General features: G+C 47.6%; 3 protein-coding genes across 8 annotated transcripts in view; 2 read left to right on the top strand and 1 right to left on the bottom strand.

The window, feature by feature from the left end:
- The window catches only part of Nost (Nostrin), a 336,474-nt gene extending 312,994 nt beyond the window's left edge, over positions 1 to 23,480 (bottom strand). For 2 of the 6 annotated variants that reach the window (XM_071657498.1, XM_071657731.1), the window contains exons 1-2: positions 20,027 to 23,479; positions 6,969 to 7,013 (exon numbers count right to left, since the gene is read on the bottom strand). In XM_071657498.1, coding sequence (XP_071513599.1) covers positions 6,969 to 7,013; positions 20,027 to 22,837 — 2,856 coding nt within the window. In that variant the 5' untranslated portion in view covers positions 22,838 to 23,479. Of the gene's footprint in view, positions 1 to 6,968; positions 7,014 to 20,026 lie in introns of all 6 variants that reach the window. The other 4 variants (XM_071657408.1, XM_071657815.1, XM_071657576.1 and 1 more) reach the window with 4 other exon arrangements.
- LOC139746181 (uncharacterized) lies at positions 12,391 to 15,169 on the top strand. The gene has a single exon (XM_071657139.1). The coding sequence runs from the start codon at positions 12,435 to 12,437 to the stop codon at positions 15,036 to 15,038; it is 2,604 nt and encodes an 867-aa protein (XP_071513240.1). The 5' UTR covers positions 12,391 to 12,434; the 3' UTR covers positions 15,039 to 15,169.
- LOC139746236 (uncharacterized) lies at positions 15,147 to 17,910 on the top strand (the record flags this gene model as incomplete). The annotated part of the gene is made up of 1 exon (XM_071657274.1): positions 15,147 to 17,910. A coding segment is annotated over one exon (1,248 nt), but the record flags the coding sequence as incomplete, so codon positions are not given.
- Positions 23,481 to 25,047: the final 1,567 nt, after the last annotated feature.

The following is a 25,047-nucleotide window of genomic DNA, read 5'->3' on the forward strand; positions in this document are numbered from 1 at the left end:
ATATTGACAGCACGATATCCATATTGACAACACGCTATCCATATTGACAACACGATATCCATATTGACAACACGATATCCATATTGACAGCTTAACTACGTAATTTATTGCATTTGTCCCCTAATTCTAAACTGTGAAAGAACTTCTTTACATCTTTTTTAAGCAAGTTTCTTCGTTAAGTTCAATTTATGTTCTGCTGTTGTTCTATTCCTAGATCTTTCGAAGAACTGTTCACTAAGTCATCAGTCTGGTTTAAAAACTTTAAGGTTGGTTATGATCAAGTCACCCCTTCCTCTTCTCTCTTCTACGGTGGACAAATTTATGTCCCCCTAAAAGCATCCTTAGATAATCATAAAACCAACCACAAACTTGCCAAGTCCCAGTTTGGGATATAAATAATCCCAAGCACACCCACCATCATTACCCACCCACTCACTTACTGCCAGCCAGCCAGCCACCACGCAGGCGCACGCGCGCGCCCGTCGACATTGCCCAGATTACCGAGACAACAAAAACTACGGAAGCAAGCAGACGAGTTACTGGTGGCAGGTGTGACCGGCACGGCTGGTGTGTGTGTGTGTGTGTGTGTGTTGGGGGAGGAGGAGGAGGAGGAGGTGTCCGCCCGACGCCCATTCAATCAGTCTTTTACGATCGATCCCCTCCCCTCTCTCTCTCTCTCTCTCTCTCTCTCTCTCTCTCTCTCTCTCTCTCTCTCTCTCTCTCTCTCTGCATTGCCTAATTTCTCACTCATTCCCTCCCACTCTCCTCTCTCTCCATCTACCTTACACTCCCTCCATCGTATCCTCTCTCTCTCTCTCTCGTTCTCCTCTCCTCTCCTTCATCTATTTACTTTTGATTTCTGAAGTAAATACTCCACCCCCATCTCTCAGTTTTGTAAAATCGTCCAGGAAAGGGAGATCTCCCGTTCCCCCAGCACTCAGTACACCTGTACAATACCATAAATCACCTAGATATGAAGGTATACACTTGTACAAGGTGCTAAGAGATGTCCCTCTCCCCCTCCACCCCTCTCGCTACACACATGTTTAAGGCGCTTACAAAACCGCTCTTAGGCTTTCCACACCTAGAGAGGCGTTCACAGTCCCGCTCGCACATCTCTCACCTGCACCAGGTGCTCTGAACAAGAAAGGCAGAGGCGCATCACTGATGGGTCAGGTGTGCTTGACTTTAGAATGGGATGCACGTCTGTCATACAACTATACAGCCGGAACACCCCCTGTCAATAATACCCATTTCAAAATGGGATGCATTGTCTTCCGTACAGCATAAGACCCATAGCATTACCATTACCCATTTTGAAATGGGATTCGTGTTTTTCCCCACATTTCAAAAAAGCGTCCCTATACACCACAGAACGAACCTCATCCACACCTGAACGTCAGCGATGAAAATGAGCACAAAATACTAACGTCAGCGACAAAAAAAAAAACATGATACACGACTGCCATTCTGAGGTATGTGACGGCTGATGGCTCTGAGGATGTGGCCTACGGCTCCACAAGGCTGCCTCTCCTTGGGGTGTACACCTGCAAGCCCTCAACACATACTATGATATGCACCTTATGTAAGGTACCTTCCCAGATTAGAAATCATGAGCCGGATGTGCATTCACAAGGTGACAAGTCTCGCATTTTGAAGATGACGCGAACGAAAATAGTCTCACATTTTCTCTAAATCGTAATGAAAAACTTTTAATAGAATAAACTATCTATAGCCTAAATCAAAGGAAAAAGAAAATTATCAAAGATTATTATTGGAAGATCCGCCACCTATCCAGAACACACGAATGAAAATTTCACCATGACTGAGGACCCAAGGTAAACAACCGACTAGTCTCCTGGCATTACTGATCACACCGGTCGCTATACCTACGTTGTCGCTGGGATAGGAAGGTTAGAGCTATGGGATTTGAGTTGGCAGGGTAGTGTGTGTTTGTGGGCCAAGCTGGGCCAGGGTCGGGCAAGCGCCAGGCCAAGAAGACACGCAAGCCACAAGCGCCCTCATCTCACAACTCCCAAGGCCCGCTTGCTCCTTCGGCACCCACGCGGGCCCTACAGCTGATTCAAGGCTACACGAACCTCCCTCCTCCTGTCTTGCATGAACCAGTGCCACAGGTTAGCTAATTCAAGGCTGGATGAAGTCATCTTGTTGGAGACTGGATAATCCACGACTTAGATCCAGTGTCAGAAACTTGTCAGTTCAAGGCTGGATGAACTGATAATGATCGCACAAGCCTTAGCCAGGTGGGAGAGTGATGAAGCTAGACTAATCTTGCTATAACTGAAGGATCGCTAAGTGTTAAGATGCCAGGATGGGAGATCTTGAAAGCGGGAGATTTTAATAGAACGGACCTTCGACTAAATTCTTTCCAAGTACCAAAACTAAAGAGTGGATGAAGACCTACCCCTTTATATTACGTCTTACAGAGGATCTGTAAATATACTTACGTATGAATGGAGAAGCCCACGCAGCGGGAAGAGAACTCCAAGAACTAATAGTGTGATTACAGTCCACTGTACAATACCACTAAACATCAGGAGGCTGACTCAGGCCAGCTGGACGGCCCACGTAAATTGTTGCCAACTCATAGTTGTACATGTCGCTAGATTCATCCCCCCAAAGTAGCTAAAAAAAATTGTTGCTAAGTATACAAACAATGACATATATATACTGAGCTACAAGTTAAATAGCAATGATTAATTAATATATTGCCAATTATAATCTGTCTATATGAATGCAAGCAAGAATTGTAATCAGTATTGCTAAAATGAGAAGTGTGTCCATCGACGACTACGAATACAACGCCCTTCACTTTGTAAGCATCAATCGGTCAGAAAGCGGAGGATATATGGCCTTTGGCGGGAGACTTTAGCTGATTGCGTGAGTCTTTCGCCCACTACGGGAGACTCTGTATGTCTGTAAGTACTAACTGACATGTGTTAGCTGTTAATAGATGGACTTTGGCCATGTGTTAGCTGACACTGTGGCTGAGCCTAAACTAGCTGTTTTAGCTGGATTTAAGACTCAGGTTAGCTGAGACTAAGTCTGTTAACTGATATAGATGAATCTAAGACACGAACTGAGACTGTAGCTAACCACCAGTTAGCTTTTATAGATGGATCGAAGACCCGTGTTAGCTGAGACTGTAGCTTAGCCCGAGTTAGCAGCTACTGAAGGATCTGGGACACACCTTAGCTGAGACTGAGCAAAGCTTTAACGAAATTAAGGTCATGCTACGTCTAAGTTTGTTACCTGAGCCAGTTATGTGCTAGGATGAGCTAAGACAGGTCTGATGGCTGTGTTATCTAACTCTGGGCTGGCGTTATCTGATCCGTGGCTCGGTGTTATCTAAGCCTGAACTGGAGTTATCTTGAACTGTAGCTCTGTGTTATCTAAGCCTGTGTTAAATGCTGTGGTTGAGCGTTGGTTAGGATGCCATAGCTTCATGTCATCTAATCCAGAGGGAAAAAAAAAGTTTTCTAAGCCAGTGTTACGTGTTAACCTAACTTGATCTGGCTGTTAGCTTGTGCTAAGTGCTACAGCTGAACCAGGGCAAGGTGTTAACCTAGCCTGATCTACGTGTTATAACTGCCTGTTAGGATTTCGTGTTGTATCTAACCATCTCAAACAAGCTAGAAGCCATAGCTAAAGACGGGTGTGAGATAAGTGTAATGTATATGTTATAACTGCTTGCTAGGGTTGGGTGTTGTATTCAACTATCTAAAAAGGCTTATAGCTAGCCCATGAATTGTGTTGAATAAGCCTGATCTAGGTGCTATAATTGTTTACTAGGGTTGCGTCGTGTAACTAACCTTCCCAACGAGCTAGAAGCTATAGCTCGCCTTTGACGAGTGTTAGCTGAGCCTGGGATAGAAGCTACATCGGATCTTGTCATAGTGTTAGCTGAGCCTGGGATAGAATCTACATCGAATCTTGTCATAGAGTTAGCTGATTCAGGACTATAGATGTTAAGCTAACTCTTAGAGCATCGAAAGGGAAGACAGAGGATTTGCATCAATGTCTGTAACTGAGTTCTGAGCTGAACGCAGATGGAAAGCTAAGCAATCACGATTTTCGACACCTTGAGTACGACGAGACGACCCTTGAGTATAGCCTTTGATCAGGCCCTTATGGGTCAGGTCAAAGGCCAGGCTGTCATAACCAACGGTAGTACTGTTGTGCTCTAGGATCGTATGCCGTGCTCAAGGGTTCGTACCATTGTCTTTTAGCGCCGTGTTGTCGTAATTCATGGACCAGAAAAGCGCAGTCTGCAACTGACTCCATTAGATCGACTCACAAAGGCAGGTACGAATATGGGGCTTCTGATGATGCGTCTTTGCTTCGTCAGAATCGTATCATGCTGAGCATGCCTGAAATATTGTCGGAGACGTGCGCAACCTGGAGACAGAGACGGACAGGCAGACGGAAGAAGGAACATAAGTAGGAAAGAAGCGAGGGAGGCAAGAATGGACAGACGGAAGCGGGAACAGACGGATAAGGCGGGGGCAGGAAGGGACTGACAGATATGGAGCGGACGAATGAACCGACGAGCGAATAAACAAAAGTGGAGAGGGACAGACGCTGAGACGGAATGGCAATGGACGGACGAACGAGACCCAGATCTTCAGCTTCCTGTCGGAAGCTGAATATACTGTCAAACGAATATTCGTAAGAATATCCAGAAGATCTACGTAGAAAATCTCTTCCAGTCCTAATAATTTATTCCTTAAAAATCATTGTCACCAGGTCATCCCTGGGAAGAATATATAACATAGTCGCTCTAAATAACCGAGGGTCCTTGGTTGACGCGCGTCACGGCTCCGTCACTGCCGCGAGTGTTACGTAACAACAACCATGTGACGGTAGGGACGGGTCACACATATGGAGTCGCTGAAGAGGACAGCGGTTCTCCTGGGAAATGTTACTTAGGCTCAGAAGGCCACAGCTACAGCATGCTAGGAGGGCGGGGCACACCACCACCCTGGGGGAGCCACACACAGCTACAGCATGCTAGGGGGGACGGGGCCACACCACCACCCTGGGGGAGCCACACCATCCCTCACCCCCGGAGTGTCACAGCAACCCCGTAGAGGGGCTACACTGCGCGGCCAGCCACCCCCCAGGACGACCGGCACACGTGGGCCGCTGCTGGTGGTGGTGGTGGTGGCGGCTGCTCCCCTGCGGTGCTTGCCAACACACTGCTGCTGCCGCTGCCGCTCCAACGCCTCACATGGTAGCTCCCTCAACACTTATTTTGGCTCAGACCTGCGCGACAATCGCTGACGAGCGGCTGATATAAATTTACCCATTTTGTGCGGCGGGAGATGTGACGTGGGAGGCTGAAGGTGCTGGCCAGGGTCTCAGGGTCTCCAGGAGGGAGGGTGAAGGGGGAGACAGGGGAAAGAAGGGTGCCAAGGTGTCTGCCAGTGCCTGCCATCCGTGGCATCATGCACCAGCAGGCAGGTACCCGTGGCATCATGCACCAGCAGGCAGGTATCCGTGGCATCATGCACCAGCAGGCAGGCATCCCATAGGACCAGGAACTTGCATGGTGGTGCAGCAGTCTGGTCTAGTCTTGTAGTGGTGCAGTAGTCTGGTCTGGTCTTGTAGTGGTGCAGCAGTCTGGTTTAGTCTTGTAGTGGTGCAGCAGTCTCGTCTAGTCTTGTAGTGGTGCAGCAGTCTGGTCTGGTCTTGTAGTGGTGCAGCAGTCTGGCCAAGTCTTGTAGTGGTGCAGCAGTCTGGTCTGGTCTTGTAGTGGTGCATCAGCGTTCGTCAGTAGGATCGACGTGTATTATGACCAAGGCATCGTCTACAAGTCTCTATGTACGTATGTATGACCTCAGGTGATTCCCTCATTTCTTCTTTTTTTTTTCTACACTCTAGCCAACAAGAACCAATGGATCAATACGGAAACTATCGGGCAGCGAGACTCCATAAAGGGTTTGTCTAAAGTGTATAAGTCGAGAAGTAACTTCATAAGGTGTTTGTCTAAAGTGTAGAAGGACAAAGTGTGTAAGGAAGCATGTAAATAAGGTGTACAACTAAGCCTACTTAAGTAAACTACTTAAGTAAACCGAAAAGAAACATCATGTTGAATGGTCTTAAGTAAGGTGCGTGAGGAAGGCCACCGGGGATGAAGAGATGTAAGTTAGGTGTATGAGAGAGAGAGAGAGAGGGTCAGAAGTTCTTAAATAAGGTGTACGAGCCGGGTGATGAAGGTATGGGGATATGGTGTTGAGGGCTACGTCTAATGCGTAACAAACCCCAGGGTTGATGTGTGACCGCCTGTCTATCACGTGCTGTGCTCAGGGCCGATGCTGACCCCTATCTAAGGCTCCTGCTGGCTCCTGCTCGGGACTAATGTGTGGGCCAAATCAGGGCCAATGCTGGTTCTGTTCAGGGCTGATGACGGCCCCCTACTAAGACCTATTGCCAGCTCCTAATCAAGGTCCGATGCTCTCCCCTATTCAGAGCCACTGCTGGCCCATACTCACGCCTGTTGGTAGCTCCTGTTTATTTCTGTGTGCGCTTCTCTGCTCCCTCGTCTCGTTCCTCAGACACCCCGGGTGCTGACCTCTTGTCACCATGGGTGTCCAACACAACTACTCGTGTTACCTTATCTAAATCTCTACTGAACAAAAGCTGTTTATCTACAGATCTCTTCTCACGTCTCCAAAAGTACGTGGTACACATATTCTCGACTCAGTACCGCAGCTATCAAACAATATAGGGAGGGCGAGGAGGCACGGGATAACTAGACATACGAACGATAATGATACAACTGTTCACGAGGAATTGACTTTCTATCACTGAGGAACTATGAGTGGGTTCTCGTACCACTACTGCTGCTGCTACTACGTCAGGTGAGGTTTGGAAGGGGTGAGGGTGTGTGTGTGTGTGGAAAGGTGGTAGGTGAGGGGCGGGTTACTACAACACACGATGGTCACCTTCCGACGTCGTCGTCTCTTCAGCTCCTTGATCCTCCTGAGGAGCTGTGTACACATCCCAGGACGGAGGAAGGCGTGTAAAAGAGTCGATGGCAGACATTAGTGGATGTGATGGCAGACGTTGGTAGATGTGATGGCAGACATTAGTAGATAAGATGGCAGACATTAGTGGATGTGATGGCAGACGTTAGTAGATGAGATGGCAGACATTAGTGGATGTGATGGCAGACATTAGTGGATGTGATGGCAGACATTAGTGGATGTGATGGCAGACATTAATGGGGGTGATGATGGACATTAGTAAGAGCGATATGTGAATAGATGAAAAAGATTTGCGAACAAAATCTTAGAACAAAAACTGAAGATATATTAGTGAAAAAAAAGGAAAACGCATATAGTCCATGTCACTCAGTAACACACCTGGTAACTGATGCATATTAGAAAAAAGAATGTTGGGGATAAAAGATATATATATATATATATATATGTATATTGGAAAGTATCACAATTTGCGCGTGATCAAGATATTCCTGAGTCCACGGGGAAAATGAAACACGATAAGTTCCCAAGTGCACTTTCGTGTAATAATCACGTCATCAGGGGAGACACAAGAGAGAAATAAAAGTCATTTTATATACATCGAAGAGACGAAGCTAGGACGCCATTTGGTAAACCTGTTTACCAAATGGCGTCCTATTACTGATAATGATAATAATTATGGTTATAATCAATATCATTATGATTATTATCATCATCATCATTATTGCTATTGGTGTTCACGCTATCCAATCCACACCTATGGCTGCTCCCCTTGAGCCTTCAGGTCCCAAGACACCATAAGCATGCTTCACTTCACCCTTCCATTTCCGCCTCGATTTCCACAGTCTACTTGTTCCCCTCCACTTTCCTTGTTACCGAGCATGACGGCTAACCTAATGTGTCTAATGAGGGAGTATAAGTCGGCTTGGCCTGTGAGGCTTCCATATAAAGGAAATTGTAATCTACTCACTTGGTCGCCTTCGTGTCAACTCTTTCCCTCCAGAATGAATTTTGACGTCACAACCTTTTAATGGTTCCTTCCCCTCAATGTAAATGAGACAGGGCTTAATTGCCTGCGACCTAGCGTAATGCTAAACCTCTGTATATATATATATATATATATATATATATATATATATATATATATATATATATATATATATATATATATATATATATATCCCTGGGGATAGGGAAGAAAGAATACTTCCCACGTACTCCCTGCGTGTCGTAGAAGGCGACTAAAAGGGAAGGGAGCGGGGGGGCTGGAAATCCTCCCCTCTCATTTTTTTTTTTTTTTAATTTTCCAAAAGAAGGAACAGAGAAGGGGGCCAGGTGAGGAAATTCCCTCAAAGGCCCAGTCCACTGTTCTTAACGCTACCTCGCTAATGCGGGAAATGGCGAATATCATGAAAGAAAAAGACATAATAAAGTCAACCCCTTCCGACTCCAAAAATCGGACCCGGGCACTCAGGCCTCCTTGTGACGTCATGCGGCCCTGTACCCATCGGTCGCAAGGAAACTGAGAGGCATGGATACTGTGAGGGAAGGCATGGATACTGTGAGGAAGGGTATAGGAAGTGCAAGGAAAGTGTAGATAAATGTACGTTTTCATTAGCCCTGTACCAGCACGTTTTCTTTGTTTAGGGCCAGTGACATAGCATACATGCGTATTGGTCGACTTGGTATATATATATATATATATATATATATATATATATATATATATATATATATATATATATATATATATTTTTTTTTTTTTTTTTTTCTTTTTTTTTCTGCTTTGTCGCTGTCTCCCGCGTTTGCGAGGTAGCGCAAGGAAACAGACGAAAGAAATGGCCCAACCCAACCCCATACACATGTATATACATTCGTCCACACACGCAAATATACATACCTACACAGCTTTCCATGGTTTACCCCAGACGCTTCACATGCCCTGATTCAATCCACTGACAGCACGTCAACCCCGGTATACCACATCGATCCAATTCACTCTATTCCTTTCCCTCCTTTCACCCTCCTGCATGTTCAGGCCCCGATCACACAAAATCTTTTTCACTCCATCTTTCCACCTCCAATTTGGTCTCCCTCTTCTCCTCGTTCCCTCCACCTCCGACACATATATCCTCTTGGTCAATCTTTCCTCACTCATTCTTTCCATGTGCCCAAACCATTTCAAAACACCCTCTTCTGCTCTCTCAACCACGCTCTTTTTATTTCCACACATCTCTCTTACCCTTACGTTACTTACTCGATCAAACCACCTCACACCACACATTGTCCTCAAACATCTCATTTCCAGCACATCCATCCTCCTGCGCACAACTCTATCCATAGCCCACGCCTCGCAACCATACAACATTGTTGGAACCACCATTCCTTCAAACATACCCATTTTTGCTTTCCGAGATAATGTTCTCGACTTCCACACATTCTTCAAGGCTCCCAGGATTTTCGCCCCCTCCCCCACCCTATGATCCACTTCCGCTTCCATGGTTCCATCCGCTGCCAGATCCACTCCCAGATATCTAAAACACTTCACTTCCTCCAGTTTTTCTCCATTCAAACTTACCTACCAATTGACTTGACCCTCAACTCTACTGTACCTAATAACCTTGCTCTTATTCCCATTTACTCTTAACTTTCTTCTTTCATACACTTTACCAAACTCAGTCACCAGCTTCTGCAGTTTCTCACATGAATCAGCCACCAGCGCTGTATCATCAGCGAACAACATCTGACTCACTTCCCAAGCTCTCTCATCCCCAACAGACTTCATACTTGCCCCTCTTTCCAAAACTCTTGCATTTACCTCCCTAACAACCCCATCCATAAACAAATTAAACAACCATGGAGACATCACACACCCCTGCGCAAACCTACATTCACTGAGAACCAATCACTTTCCTCTCTTCCTACACGTACACATGCCTTACATCCTCGATAAAAACTTTTCACTGCTTCTAACAACTTGCCTCCCACACCATATATTCTTAATACCTTCCACAGAGCATCTCTATCAACTCTATCATATGCCTTCTCCAGATCCATAAATGCTACATACAAATCCATTTGCTTTTCTAAGTATTTCTCACATACATTCTTCAAAGCAAACACCTGATCCACACATCCTCTACCACTTCTGAAACCACACTGCTCTTCCCCAATCTGATGCTCTGTACATGCCTTCACCCTCTCAATCAATACCCTCCCATATAATTTACCAGGAATACTCAACAAACTTATACCTCTGTAATTTGAGCACTCACTCTTATCCCCTTTGCCTTTGTACAATGACACTATGCACGCATTCCGCTAATCCTCAGGCACCTCACCATGAGTCATACATACATTAAATAACCTTACCAACCAGTCAATAATACAGTCACCCCCTTTTTTAATAAATTCCACTGCAATACCATCCAAACCTGCTGCCTTGCCGGCTTTCATCTTCCGCAAAGCTTTTACTACCTTTTCTCTGTTTACCAAATCATTTTCCCTAACCCTCTCACTTTGCACACCACCTCGACCAAAACACCCTATATCTGCCACTCTATCATCAAACACATTCAACAAACCTTCAAAATACTCACTCCATCTCCTTCTCACATCACCACTACTTGTTATCACCTCCCCATTTGCGCCCTTCACTGAAGTTCCCATTTGCTCCCTTGTCTTACGCACTTTATTTACCTCCTTCCAGAACATCTTTTTATTCTCCCTAAAATTTAATGATACTCTCTCACCCCAACTCTCATTTGCCCTCTTTTTCACCTCTTGCACCTTTCTCTTGACCTCCTGTCTCTTTCTTTTATACATCTCCCACTCAATTGCATTCTTTCCCTGCAAAAATCGTCCAAATGCCTCTCTCTTCTCTTTCACTAATAATCTTACTTCTTCATCCCACCACTCACTACCCTTTCTAATCAACCCACCTCCCACTCTTCTCATGCCACTGCGTACCACGAACCAGTAGTGCGCGTGCGCCACCTGGTAGTGAGAGATAGTAATAACTGCGAACCTCGAACCAGTAGTGCGCGTGCGCCACCTGGTAGTGAAGATAGTAATGACTGCGAACCTCGAACCACTAGTGCGCGTGCGCCACCTGGTAGTGAAGATAGTAATAACTGCGAACCTCGAACCAGTAGTGCGCGTGCGCCACCTGGTAGTGAAGATGGTAATAACTGCAAACCACGAACCAGTAGTGCGGGTGCGCCACCTGGTAGTGAAGATAGTAATAACTGCAAACCACGAACCAGAAGTGCGCGTGCGCCGCCTGGTAGTGAAGATAGTAATAACTGCGAACCTCGAAACAGTAGTGCGCGTGCGCCACCTGGTAGTGAAGATAGTAATAACTGCAAACCACGAACCAGAAGTGCGCGTGCGCCACCTGGTAGTGAAGATAGTAATAACTGCAAACCACGAACCAGTAGTGCGCGTGCGCCACCTGGTAGTGAAGATAGTAATAACTGCTAACCACTAACCAGTAGTGCGGGTGCGCCGCCTGGTAGTGAAGATGGTAATAACTGCAAACCACGAACCAGTAGTGCGGGTGCGCCGCCTGGTAGTGAAGATGGTAATAACTGCAAACCACGAACCAGTAGTGCGCGTGCGCCACCTGGTAGTGAAGATGGTAATAACTGCAAACCACGAACCAGTAGTGCGGGTGCGCCACCTGGTAGTGAAGATGGTAATAACTGCAAACCACGAACCAGTAGTGCGCGTGCGCCACCTGGTAGTGAAGATAGCAATAGCTGTGCATCACGAATCAGCAGACACAACGGCATCTAATAACTTAGGACAATATACAAGGCAAAAGCTATGAAGGCAATTGTGCCTACATCAGCACTGCTGACACACGCACTCGTTCACCTCTTCCAAAAGAACATTCGCTTCTCTTCCTTACTCTTTTTGTTTCCAGACAGGAGATAGCAGTCAATTGCCGTAATCTGCCGCTCATAAAAAATAGGAGGGTCGTATGTATTTAAGCTAAATCCCTAACTAACTTACATAACGGTATTACTGGTTCTATAAACAATCTACATCCACAAATGCCTACATCATGACATCCCTCTACTTTTTTTCAGGACCCATCTGGGATCTTACTACTCAGCGAACTTTTTATAAAAGCCTTTATCATAATTTCTAATCTATCTACACCTCTCTGCTACAATATCCTATCTATGATTCTTCACTACAAATTCCCAAACATGTTTCTAAACAATTTCTGTCTTTACTAATATTACCATTTGATCTTCACAACAAATTTCCAAATATGTTTCTAACAATTTCTGTCTTTACTAATATTACCATCTGGTCTATCAATCGCATATACGCTTCCTCTTTGACATCCTGTGATAAGTAAACATAAGTATGAACCACCATCGCAACGTAAAAGGAAAAAAAGTTACGAAGCGAAACATGATGGAAAAGAACTGTAATGGAAAACGATTTCGGGAAACCTCACCCACCAGAAACGACGAGGAGGAACAGGATGAATATTACGGTGACGTCCATTTAGGACACAGATCTAAACGCAGACGGATTGCTGAACCGTCCAAGAATTGGAAGGAGGAGGATCATACATGGAGCGAACACATAATCAAAACTCCCCACGTTCATCCAGATAACTTCCATCGCTCGGGAAACATGATGGAAAAGAACTGTAATGGAAAACGATTCCGGGAAACCTCACCCACCAGAAACGACGAGGAGGAACAGGATGAATATTACAATGACGTCCATTTAGGACACAGATCTAAACGCAGACGGATTGCTGAACCGTCCAAGAATTGGAAGGAGGAGGATCATACATGGAGCGAACACATAATCAAAACTCCCCACGTTCATCCAGATAACTTCCATCGCTCGGGAAACATGATGGAAAAGAACTGTAATGGAAAACGATTCCGGGAAACCTCACCCACCAGAAACGACGAGGAGGAACAGGATGAATATTACGATGACGTCCATTTAGGACAAAGATCTAAACGCAGACGGATTGCTGAACCGTCCAAGAACTGGAAGGAGGAGGATCATACATGGAGCGAACACATAATCAAAACTCCCGACGTTCATCCAGATGACTTCCATCGCTTGGGAAACATGATGGAAAAGAACTGTAATGGAAAACGATTCCGGGAAACCTCACCCACCAGAAACGACGAGGAGGAACAGGATGAATATTACAATGACGTCCATTTAGGACAAAGATCTAAACGCAGACGGATTGCTGAACCGTCCAAGAATTGGAAGGAGGAGGATCATACATGGAGCGAACACATAATCAAAACTCCCCACGTTCATCCAGATGACTTCCATCGCTTGGGAAACATGATGGAAAAGAACTGTAATGGAAAACGATTTCGGGAAACCTCACCCACCAGAAACGACGAGGAGGAACAGGATGAATATTACGATGACGTCCATTTAGGACACAGATCTAAACGCAGACGGATTGCTGAACCGTCCAAGAATTGGAAGGAGGAGGATCATACATGGAGCGAACACATAATCAAAACTCCCCACGTTCATCCAGATGACTTCCATCGCTTGGGAAACATGATGGAAAAGAACTGTAATGGAAAACGATTCCGGGAAACCTCACCCACCAGAAACGACGAGGAGGAACAGGATGAATATTACAATGACGTCCATTTAGGACACAGATCTAAACGCAGACGGATTGCTGAACCGTCCAAGAATTGGGAGGATCATACATGGAGCGAACACATAAGTATGAACCACCATCGCAAGGCAAAAGGCAAAAAAGTTACGAAGCGAAGGAGGTTTAAGGGCGTAAGAGGTCAGAGTCTCCATCCCACATGGAAAAAACACGTCCATCCAGATGACTTCCATCGCTCGGGAAACATGATGGAAAAGAACTGTAATGGAAAACGGTTCCGGGAAACCTCACCCACCAGAAACGACGAGGAGGAACAGGATGAATACTCACAGAAGAGTAAGCGACGAAAGATTAACTATGAGGACTCACCTTGCAGCTTAGAGCAGATTCAGAATGGGGATGAGTTCCAGGAAGAGGATGGGACCTGGGAAGAGGATGAGTTCCAGGAAGGGGATGAGTCCCAGGAAGATGAGGAGTCCCAGGAAGAGGATGGGACCTCGGAAGAGGATGAGTTCCAGGAAGGGGATGAGAACCAGGAAGATGAGGAGTCCCAGGAAGAGGATGGGACCTCGGAAGAGGATGAGTTCCAGGAAGGGGATGAGTCCCAGGAAGATGAGGAGTCCCAGGAAGATGAGGAGTCCCAGGAAGAGGATGGGACCTCGGAAGAGGATGAGTTCCAGGAAGGGGATGAGTACCAGGAAGAGGATGAGTTCCAGGAAGGGGATGAGAACCAGGAAGATGAGAAGTCCCAGGAAGAGGATGGGACCTCGGAAGAGGATGAGTTCCAGGAAGGGGATGAGAACCAGGAACATGAGGAGTCCCAGGAAGAGGATGGGACCTCGGAAGAGGATGAGTTCCAGGAAGGGGATGAGAACCAGGAAGATGAGGAGTCCCAGGAAGAGGATGAGAACCAGGAAGATGAGAAGTCCCAGGAAGAGGATGAGTACCAGGAAGAGGATGAGTTCAAGGAAGAGGAGGGGTTCCAGGAAGATGAGGAGTTCCAGGAAGAGGATGGGACCAGGGAAGAGGATAAGTTCCAGGAAGAGGATGAGTACCAGGAAGATGAGGAGTTCCAGGAAGAGGATGGGACCTCGGAAGAGGATGAGTTCCAGGAAGGGGATGAGAACCAGGAACATGAGGAGTCCCAGGAAGAGGATGGGACCTCGGAAGAGGATGAGTTCCAGGAAGAGGAGGGGTTCCAGGAAGATGAGGAGTCCCAGGAAGAGGATGGGACCAGGGAAGAGGATGAGTTCCAGGAAGAGGATGAGTACCAGGAAGATGAGGAGTTCCAGGAAGAGGATGGGACCTCGGAAGCGGATGAGTTCCAGGAAGAGGATGAGAACCAGGAAGATGAGGAGTCCCAGGAAGAGGATGGGACCTGGGAAGAGGATGAGTTCTAGGAAGGGGATGAGTACCAGGAAGAGGATGAGTTCCAGGAAGGGGATGAGAACCAGGAAGATGAGGAGTCCCAGGAAGAGGATGGGACCTTGGAAGAGGATGAGTTCTAGGAAGGGGATGAGAACCAGGAAGATGAGGAGTCCCAGGAAGAGGATGGGACCTCGGAAGAGGATGAGTTCCAGGAAGAGGATGAGAACCAGGAAGATGAGGAGTCCCAGGAAGAGGATGGGACCTCGGAAGAGGATGAGTTCCAGGAAGGGGATGAGAACCAGGAAGATGAGGAGTCCCAGGAAGAGGATGGGACCTCGGAAGAGGATGAGTTCCAGGAAGGGGATGAGAACCAGGAAGATGAGGAGTCCCAGGAAGAGGATGAGAACCAGGAAGATGAGAAGTCCCAGGAAGGGGATGAGTACCAGGAAGAGGATGAGTTCAAGGAAGAGGAGGGGTTCCAGGAAGATGAGGAGTTCCAGGAAGAGGATGGGACCAGGGAAGAGGATAAGTTCCAGGAAGAGGATGAGTACCAGGAAGATGAGGAGTTCCAGGAAGAGGATGGGACCTCGGAAGAGGATGAGTTCCAGGAAGGGGATGAGAACCAGGAACATGAGGAGTCCCAGGAAGAGGATGGGACCTGGGAAGAGGATGAGTTCCAGGAAGGGGATGAGAACCAGGAAGATGAGGAGTCCCAGGAAGAGGATGGGACCTCGGAAGAGGATGAGTTCCAGGAAGGGGATGAGAACCAGGAAGATGAGGAGTCCCAGGAAGAGGATGAGAACCAGGAAGATGAGAAGTCCCAGGAAGAGGATGAGTACCAGGAAGAGGATGAGTTCAAGGAAGAGGAGGGGTTCCAGGAAGATGAGGAGTTCCAGGAAGAGGATGGGACCAGGGAAGAGGATAAGTTCCAGGAAGGGGATGAGTCCCAGGAAGATGAGGAGTCCCAGGAAGAGGATGGGACCTCGGAAGAGGATGAGTTCCAGGAAGGGGATGAGAACCAGGAAGAGGATGAGTTCCAGGAAGAGGATGAGAACCAGGAAGATGAGGAGTCCCAGGAAGAGGATGGGACCTCGGAAGAGGATGAGTTCCAGGAAGGGGATGAGTACCAGGAAGAGGATGAGTTCAAGGAAGAGGAGGGGTTCCAGGAAGATGAGGAGTTCCAGGAAGAGGATGGGACCAGGGAAGAGGATAAGTTCCAGGAAGGGGATGAGTCCCAGGAAGATGAGGAGTCCCAGGAAGAGGATGGGACCTCGGAAGAGGATGAGTTCCAGGAAGGGGATGAGTACCAGGAAGGGGATGAGTTCCAGGAAGAGGAGGGGTACCTGGAGGATGAGGAGTTCCAGATGAGGAGTTCCCTCCCCTTTTAGTCGCCTTCTACGACACGCAGGGAATACGTGGGAAGTATTCTTTCTCCCCTATCCCCAGGGACAATATATATATGTATATATATATATATATTTATATATATATATGTATATATATATACATATATATATATATATCTTTTCTTCTTTCATACCATTCGCCATTTCCCGCGTTAGCGAGGTAGCGTTAAGAACAGAGGAGTGGGCATTGGAGGGAATATCCTCACCTGGCCCCCCTCTGTTCCTTCTTTTGGAAAAAAAAAAAAAAAGAGAGGAAAGGATTTCTAGCCCCCCGCTCCCTCCCCTTTTAGTTGCCTTGTACGACACGCAGGGAATCCATCAAAAGGTGTAACCTGGTTTAATTCATCACCTGTACACCGAAATTTTACCACATAGCTTTGTGAGTTCCTGATATCTTCCACTACCACGAGTAGCCTTGAAGGGCCCACCTAGTGGCCGGTTGACGATTGGATTCTTTTGTAATCTGACCCAGTGGTCTATTGCTGTTTGGTTTCCTTTGTATCCAGACCCAGTGGTCTATTGCTGTTTGGATTCCTTTGCATCCGGACTCAGTGGTCTTTGCTGTTTGGATTCCTTTGCATCCGGACTCAGTGGTCTTTGCTGTTTGGATTCCTTTGTATTCGGACTCACTGGTCTATTGGTGTTTGGATTCCTCTGTATTCGGACCCAGTGGTCTATTGCTGTTTGGATTCCTTTGTATCCCAGAGATACAACAGATGAAGAGACAGCCTTACTCCATGAAGGAGGAGACTTGTGACGACCCAAGAAGATATCACTAGCCAGAAGCACCACCACACACACACACACACACACACACCATTAGAATGTCTCAAGTCACTATGTACTCCGAGTGCCCTCACTGAACAGAACACGCTACACAATCTACAGCGACGTGGTCTCAGGGCGAGCAGGTTCTATTTGTTGTGAGCTGGTCCATAACTTACGATAAGACTGATGATTTACAGATTTACATGACGTTGTAAAAGCCCGGCACAAAGGTGACGGAGGCGTCACACCGCATAAAATTCATAGATTGGGAGAGACAAGAATGGTCGACTTATGCATCTACGCCTCCTATGCACATCCATCCTCCTGCGCACAACTCTATCCATAGCCCACGCCTCGCTACCATACAACATTGTTGGAACCACTATTCCATCAAACATACCCATTTTTGCTTTCCGAGATAATGTTCTCGACTTCCACACATTCTTCAAGGCTCCCAGGATTTTCGCCCCCTCCCCCACCCTATGATCCACTTCCGCTTCCATGGTTCCATCCGCTGCCAGATCCACTCCCAGATATCTAAAACACTTTACTTCCTCCAGTTTTTCTCCATTCAAACTTACCTACCAATTGACTTGACCCTCAACCCTACTGTACCTAATAACCTTGCTTTTATTCACATTTACTCTTAACTTTCTTCTTTCACACACTTTACCAAACTCAGTCACCAGCTTCTGCAGTTTCTCACATGAATCAGCCACCAGCGCTGTATCATCAGCGAACAACAACTGACTCACTTCCCAAGCTCTCTCATCCCCAACAGACTTCATACTTGCCCCTCTTTCCAAAACTCTTGCATTCACCTCCCTAACAACCCCATCCATAAACAAATTAAACAACCATGGAGACATCACACACCCCTGCCGCAAACCTACATTCACTGAGAACCAATCACTTTCCTCTCTTCCTACACGTACACATGCCTTACATCCTCAATAAAAACTTTTCACTGCTTCTAACAACTTGCCTCCCACACCATATATTCTTAATACCTTCCACAAAGCATCTCTATCAACTCTATCATATGCCTTCTCCAGATCCATAAATGCTACGTACAAATCCATTTGCTTTTCTAAGTATTTCTCACATACATTCTTCAAAGCAAACACCTGATCCACACATCCTCTACCACTTCTGAAACCACACTGCTCTTCCCCAATCTGATGCTCTGTACATGCCTTCACCCTCTCAATCAATACTCTCCCATATAATTTACCAGGAATACTCAGAATATATATATATATATATATATATATATGAGCAGACATCTGAAGGCTTTCTGAAGATGCTGAACTCGAACTGGCTCACATATCTGTGCATCATGACATCCAAGAAAGGCAACGTACCTTTTCTTCCTCTCAGGCAAATTTTATAGAGCTTACAAGGTTATTGAGTCGAAGGAGAAAATCGCCGATGTCTTCAGTATTCGGCCATATGCAAATTACGTCATCTACTGTATACATTACGGCACCATTTGGCGCCTGTAGGTATCACGCTAGGAAGATTAACTTCGAAGAATTTCATGTACAGATAATTCAACATGCCAGTAATCTATTAATCAATTGGATCTATAACCATAAAAGGGCGAGCATATCTTCTCTGTCTCTCTCTGTCTCTGTAGACAGACAGAATGAAGGGTATAAATCGCTGGCTGCTGGGGTACTGTATTTACAGGAAAATATCTTACTGTTGAGCAGAAAGGCTGTACCGGAAAGAGGGAGGTATGGAGAGGGGAAAAATTCTAGACTGAATGGTTATACCATCGTAAAATACAGTTCCGCCATTCAAGGTGTGGTAGTCAGGGAGTTAGAAAGGGAGTGGTGATGGAGACAAAGGGTGTGATAGGCTGGGAGGGAGGAAAAGAGTGATGGCGTTGAGGTAGGGTGTGATAGCCAAGGCGGAACGGAGAGGTGACCAGAGAGGGATGGCGTGGTGGTGTTGGTGGTGGTGAGGGAGGGCGTGGCAGCCCGTCGTGTGAGCAAGCAGACAAGGGCTTGGAAGTCACAAATCTGATGGTAGAGCAGAATATAAAGATACAGACAAACGTTTATTTTTGCCATGCTATCGTCAAATAACTCTTTTATGTCAAGCGATGAAGAGGCACAAACAAATCCTACCTATAAGTGAAACAAATGACAGCAGCGGTACACCATGAGCAAGGGAACTGTACAACAGACACAACGCAGCAGACAACATTCACCCGCCCAGCATGCCCACTTTCCACTGATTGGATCAGGTAGGGCCTCTCACTGCCGAGGATCAGGTAGGGTCCCTCAATGCCTGGATCAGGTGGGGTCTCTCATTGCCAGGATCAGGTAGGGTATATATAGGGTTGTCACTTGTTTACCAAATGGCGTCCTAGCTATGTCTCTTCGTTGTATATCAACTGACATATTTCTTTCTTGAAATCTCCCCTGATGATGTGATCATTACACGAAAGTGCACTTGGGAACTTATCGTATTTCATTTCCCCGTGGACTAATAGGAATATATATATATATATATATATATATATATATATATATATATATATATATATATATATATATATATATATATATATATATATATATATATATAAAGAATGAATAATGTTTGTGTATTTTCTGTGTGTATGTATGTTATGCATATGTGTATGTAATGTGTTATAATCTTAGCTTTTTGTAACGAAAACTTTGCCTCACAGAAAAATGAAACAACAATAAAACACACATGATGAGCACTGGCGCCAGCCACCGTCCCCGCCCCTCCCACTTGCCGCACACGACGTAAACATGACTACGGCCCGACCAGGGGCGGGGAGGTTTGGTAGGGGTTGTGCAGCTTACCGATTTATGGTAGATGACTCGCTGTATCCAGGTGGTGTCAGTGATGGTCCCTTGCATGCGCTGGGCGTACGGCCGCGCCAGCGTCCCCATCTTATTGATGACGGTGGCGGCCTTCGTCGAGTTGGAGTTTATGAGGAGCCTGAGGGCGTTCACCACATTGAGGGCGTTGGCATAAACCGCCGCCGTCTTTCGGCTGATCTTCCCCGGGGATTCTCCTCCGGCCTTCTGATGCCTGAGGGCGCGGGTGAGCGAGGCGTACCTGGGGTCGTTCTCGTCATCCAGGGCGATGACGAACTCGTCTTGAGAGTAGTCGGGCACGTCGGCATACACTGTCTCGGCGTTGTCGTCGTTGTCGTCCACGTATCGTAGCTCATCCATGCTGACGGAGACAGGGACAAGAGCCTGCTCCGCCTCTAGTATAGCGTCTTCGTCCGCCTCCTCAACTCTCCTGAGATTTTTGGGCACATCGTAGGTCGACAGGAGTCTCGCTAAGACCTCTTTCTTACTGACGTCGTCGGCATCGGCATTACTGCCAATTCGCCGGCTGACTGCCTCCAGTTCTTGTGCTAACTCTTCCACCAGTCGACTCAGTTTCGCACGGCCTGTTGACTCGGTGTCAGAGTTTTCCAAAAGCGAGGAGTCTGAAGCTACGAGAGGGTGAGGTTCCGGAGACTCCAGTGGTGATTTCGACTTCGGAGTGCACTCCAGCCGATCTACCAACCTAACATGTGCAGTGGGGCTCATCGATACTGTCTTAGTAGCCGGCTTGGGTATAGAGACGGCGAAGGCGCTCCCACTAGAAGGCCAGGTGGGAGGGGATGAAGACACTGGTGATGATGGGGTCATCGGCGAAGATGGAGACGTCGGCGAGGTGGATGATGGTAAAGCTGGGGGTGCAGCGTAGCCTGGGTTGTTGATGGTTATCACAGCTGGACGGCTGGGGGAGATCTCTCCGACACGTACCGTCACTTTGCCATAATCCGAAGACGTAGAACTCTGGCTGTAGAAAGACTCACGTTTTTGTGCCGCCTCTTCTCTCGGAGTGAGAGGCAGAGGCATCGCATATATAGGTTCTTTACCTTTAGCCTTACTGTATTTAGGTTCTCGTGACAAGGTCCCAGAGTCCTTGTTCACTTTACTGTGGGACATTTCTCTTGGCAAGGTACTGCTTTTGGAATCTTTTGGACGGATTTTACTGTATATGGGCTCGACCTTTTTAGACAAGTTGGGGGCACCGCTGACCACTGGGGCAAACGGGCTGGTGGGGCTCCCAGGAGTGATGGGTGCACTGACGGGGCTGCTGGGTACGAGTGGGGCTCCGGGGTCCCTAGGCTTCACAACACTGTAGATGGGTTCGGGTTTCACGACTCCCGCGTTACCAGCATTCGAGGTGTTCTTTGCTGTGCTTGGCTCAATGGGTTGAAAGCTCGTCTCTATCGTAAGCTTGGGCTTGATCTTAGCATATATGGGTTCTTTAGAGGAGTCCTTCTTCCTCATGATCCTGCTGTAGATGCTCTCCTTCTTGGTGACAGTTGCCACCTTAGTCTCCTTGGCAGAGGGGGTCGCCTGCGCCGCAGGAGTGGCCGTCGTCTCGGTCTCAGGGGCAGCAGCTACGTGGGGCTCTTTCTTTTCCGAAGGGATGACGCTGAAAGCCGACGAGGAGGCTGAGTGCTTCTCAGACGTGACGCTTGTGAAGGCAGACTGACTTACAGTCTTAGTCTCAGACGTAACGCAGGTAAAAGCGGACTGATTGATCGTCTTCTCCTCCAGCGTCACGGGAATGAAAGCCGGCTGACCTTGACTCTCATCCTGTGACGTAACGGAAGTGAAAGCGGACGATACTGGAATCTTATCCTCCGACGCGACGGAAGTGACAGTCGATTTAGCGTCCACTGTACCCTCCGATTTTACCACACTAAATGCAGACGTGCCACAGTCATTAGTCTCAGATTTTACAGAAACCACGACCGATTTATTTTGGTCTGCACCCTCCGATGTCACAGCAGCCAGAGCAGACTTCAAATAACCACTGTCGCATCTGCCGTCGGAGAGCGTGACATCCGAGTCGGAGAAGTAGCCAGAGGTGAGGCTCTCTGCCCGGCAGGTGGACGCTATGCTGAGAGTTGTCGAGGTGCTCCCTACCGCCTTCCTGTCTACGGCGCCCTTACCCTTGGGTCGCCGCTGCGTCACCTCCCCCGCCGCCAGCAGCGTCTCGTCGCTGGTGCTGAGACCATGGTCGTAGGACTCCTGGCCCTCGCCGTCGTTGGAAACATCCAGTAATGGTTTCTTCTCGCTTACACCCACTGTTGCCTCGTCCGGTCTCTCATTCTCCACTTTAAGTCGTTTATTTTTCATGTTATCAGTTATCTCCGTTATTTTCTCCACCTCTTTCATCACCTCGGACATTAGACTTTCACCCCCTTCCACCGAGGAGGTCGGCCGCTTCACTGGTTTGTCCTCAGCGCTGGGAGGGAGAGGTGGTAGATCTACAACTGGCTCCCTAATGTCGCAGGCGGTGTCGGAGAGCGGGACGCCTGCAGCGGCCTCCAGCCACTCCTCGGAGACGCTGTCGTCGGCGTCGGGCTCGCAGTAACTGCTAGGTCGCGACCCAGACGCCACACTGATGGTGAGTTCGCCGGCACTAGTAGGCCTCGAATCAATTTTCGATCCCATGACGGAGCCGGGGATGTCCCCGTCCGAGAAGGGGACTAGTGGCACACTCTTTCGCTGCTGCGACTTGGATCGTCGTGAGGGCGAGAGTTTATCCACTGACATGCTCAGTCGGTGCTTGATGTTCCTCAGTTTATCCATCTTATCCTGCTGAGGGAACTAAAGCGTGACTGAAAACCATCCGAGAGCCAACTCAGTCAAAAGCACTACCAATGTACACAAGAACACCACCGTTCCTCGTCCCAGCAGCTAACGAGACGCTGGTCTAACCCTCAGACAGCCAACGAGGGCCCTGGTGACTGTACTCTCTGGCTGGGGTGTCAGGGAGTATACTCCACACTCCTCTGTAATATGAACTCAGAATTACGTTTCCCAGCGGGTGAAGCTGTACATGTGATTCGCCTCGGCATTAATCCGGCTCACAGGTAGAATGTTAGAGGGCGTCCACAGGTACTTGGCTGGCTGCACCTCTCAAATTCCCTTCGGCCTGGCTACTAAGAAGACTGTCAAACGTAATTACAGGTTTCCCTTGCAATCTTTTGCTGTCGTTTTCACTTCTATGAATTTGTGGCAATTTACCCTTCAGATGCACTCTGGGTATCCTACGTCTTATAGCACACAGTCACTCACAACACACTGGAGTTCCGTCCTACACTCCCTACGGGACAGCTCCTCCTGTCTCGGGACGGAGGTTGACGGAGGCGGGGCCACAAGGTGACGGTCAAGTCCTGGGCGGCAGCAGGCTCGGCCCGCGCCTTCTCTCACCACTCAACCCGGCAACTAACTCTCCCTCCTGGCGCCCGGTGCCAGCCTCCCGTGTGCCAGTGGGGGGAAGGGGGGGAGGGAGTAGGAGGAGCCACGCTGCCAGCCGCACTAGGCAGCTGGTGTGCCAGCGGACAGACCAGGCCAGGCCAGGCTCACTTGGCCCGTGATGTTACTCGAGTGGTATGGGTGATGGGAGGGGATAGGGAGACCCAGCAGGTACCGACAACCACAGATACTGCCTCACGATACAGACACAGGAGGCACCTATAACCACAGGCACTGTCTCACGATACAGACTCAGGAGGCACCTACAACCACAGGCACTGTCTCACGATACAGACTCAGGAGGCACCTACAACCACAGGCACTGTCTCACGATACAGATTCAGGAGCTACTTACAACTACAGGTACTGCCTCACGATACAGATTCAGGAGCTACTTACAACTACAGGTACTGACTCACGATACAGATTCAGGAGCTACTTACAACTACAGGTACTGACTCACGATACAGATTCAGGAGCTACTTACAACAACAGGTACTGACTCACGATACAGATTCAGGAGGCACCTACAACCACAGGTACTGCCTCACGATACAGACTCAGGAGGCAACTACACCCACAGGTACTGCCTCACGATACAGACTTAGGAGGCACGCACAACCACAGGCACTGTCTCACGATACAGACTCAGGAGGCACCTACAACCACAGGCACTGTCTCACGATACAGACTCAGGAGGCACCTACAACCACAGGCACTGTCTCACGATACAGACTCAGGAGGCACCTACAACCACAGGTACTGTCTCACAATACAGCCACTGTCTCTGAAATTACATTTAACAAGAAGATATTCCGGGTATCCTAATGATGTACCTCATCACCCGTCGACACGACAGGGGAGGTCATGCAGGCAGGGTGAGGGGGAAGAAGAGGTGCGGGGGAAGTGTGTGCCTACCCTCCCTATACATGGGGACGAGGGTACGGTCATCTTACCTTCCAGCCACCACCGTCTCCCTCCACTGAAGAACGAGGGCTGTGGTTTGCACTACCTACCACAAGTCCTCCCTCCGCAGGGGGTCGAGGGCCGTGGTCCACACAACCACACACTATCAGGCATCCCTCCGCAGGAGGATAAAGGGAGGTTATGTGTCTCCTGTTATCACTAGGGAACGGCACTTCGTCACACTGAATCTTAACCTCTTCACAGTTACGGATTTGTTTTCAGTAATGAGGGTTCAAAGGTGTGTGTGCGCCTCCCTTTATGAGTAGTGCATATCTGTTCTCTGTACCATAGCTTACGTCTATGCCTGTGTGTGATTACTATCTGTGATTGATACATGTGTGTTGTGAGTTTTACACTCGTGCAACCCCGTCCTTTAACCGTTTATATGTGTGTGTACACACGGTAAAGAAAGTATCTTAACACTTTATTATATATATATATATATATATATATATATATATATATATATATATATATATATATATATATATATATATATATTATTTATTATTATACTTTGTCGCTGTCTCCCAACGATATCTTTCAAACTATTCGCCATTTCCCGCGTTAGTGAG

Source organism: Panulirus ornatus, chromosome 1 (genome assembly GCF_036320965.1).
Source record: "Panulirus ornatus isolate Po-2019 chromosome 1, ASM3632096v1, whole genome shotgun sequence".
Lineage (NCBI taxonomy): Eukaryota > Metazoa > Arthropoda > Malacostraca > Decapoda > Palinuridae > Panulirus > Panulirus ornatus.

Bases quoted from the DNA above. Each gene is read 5' to 3' on its own strand.
- LOC139746181 (XM_071657139.1), top strand. From the start codon at position 12,435: ATGATGGAAAAGAACTGTAATGGAAAACGATTTCGGGAAACCTCACCC.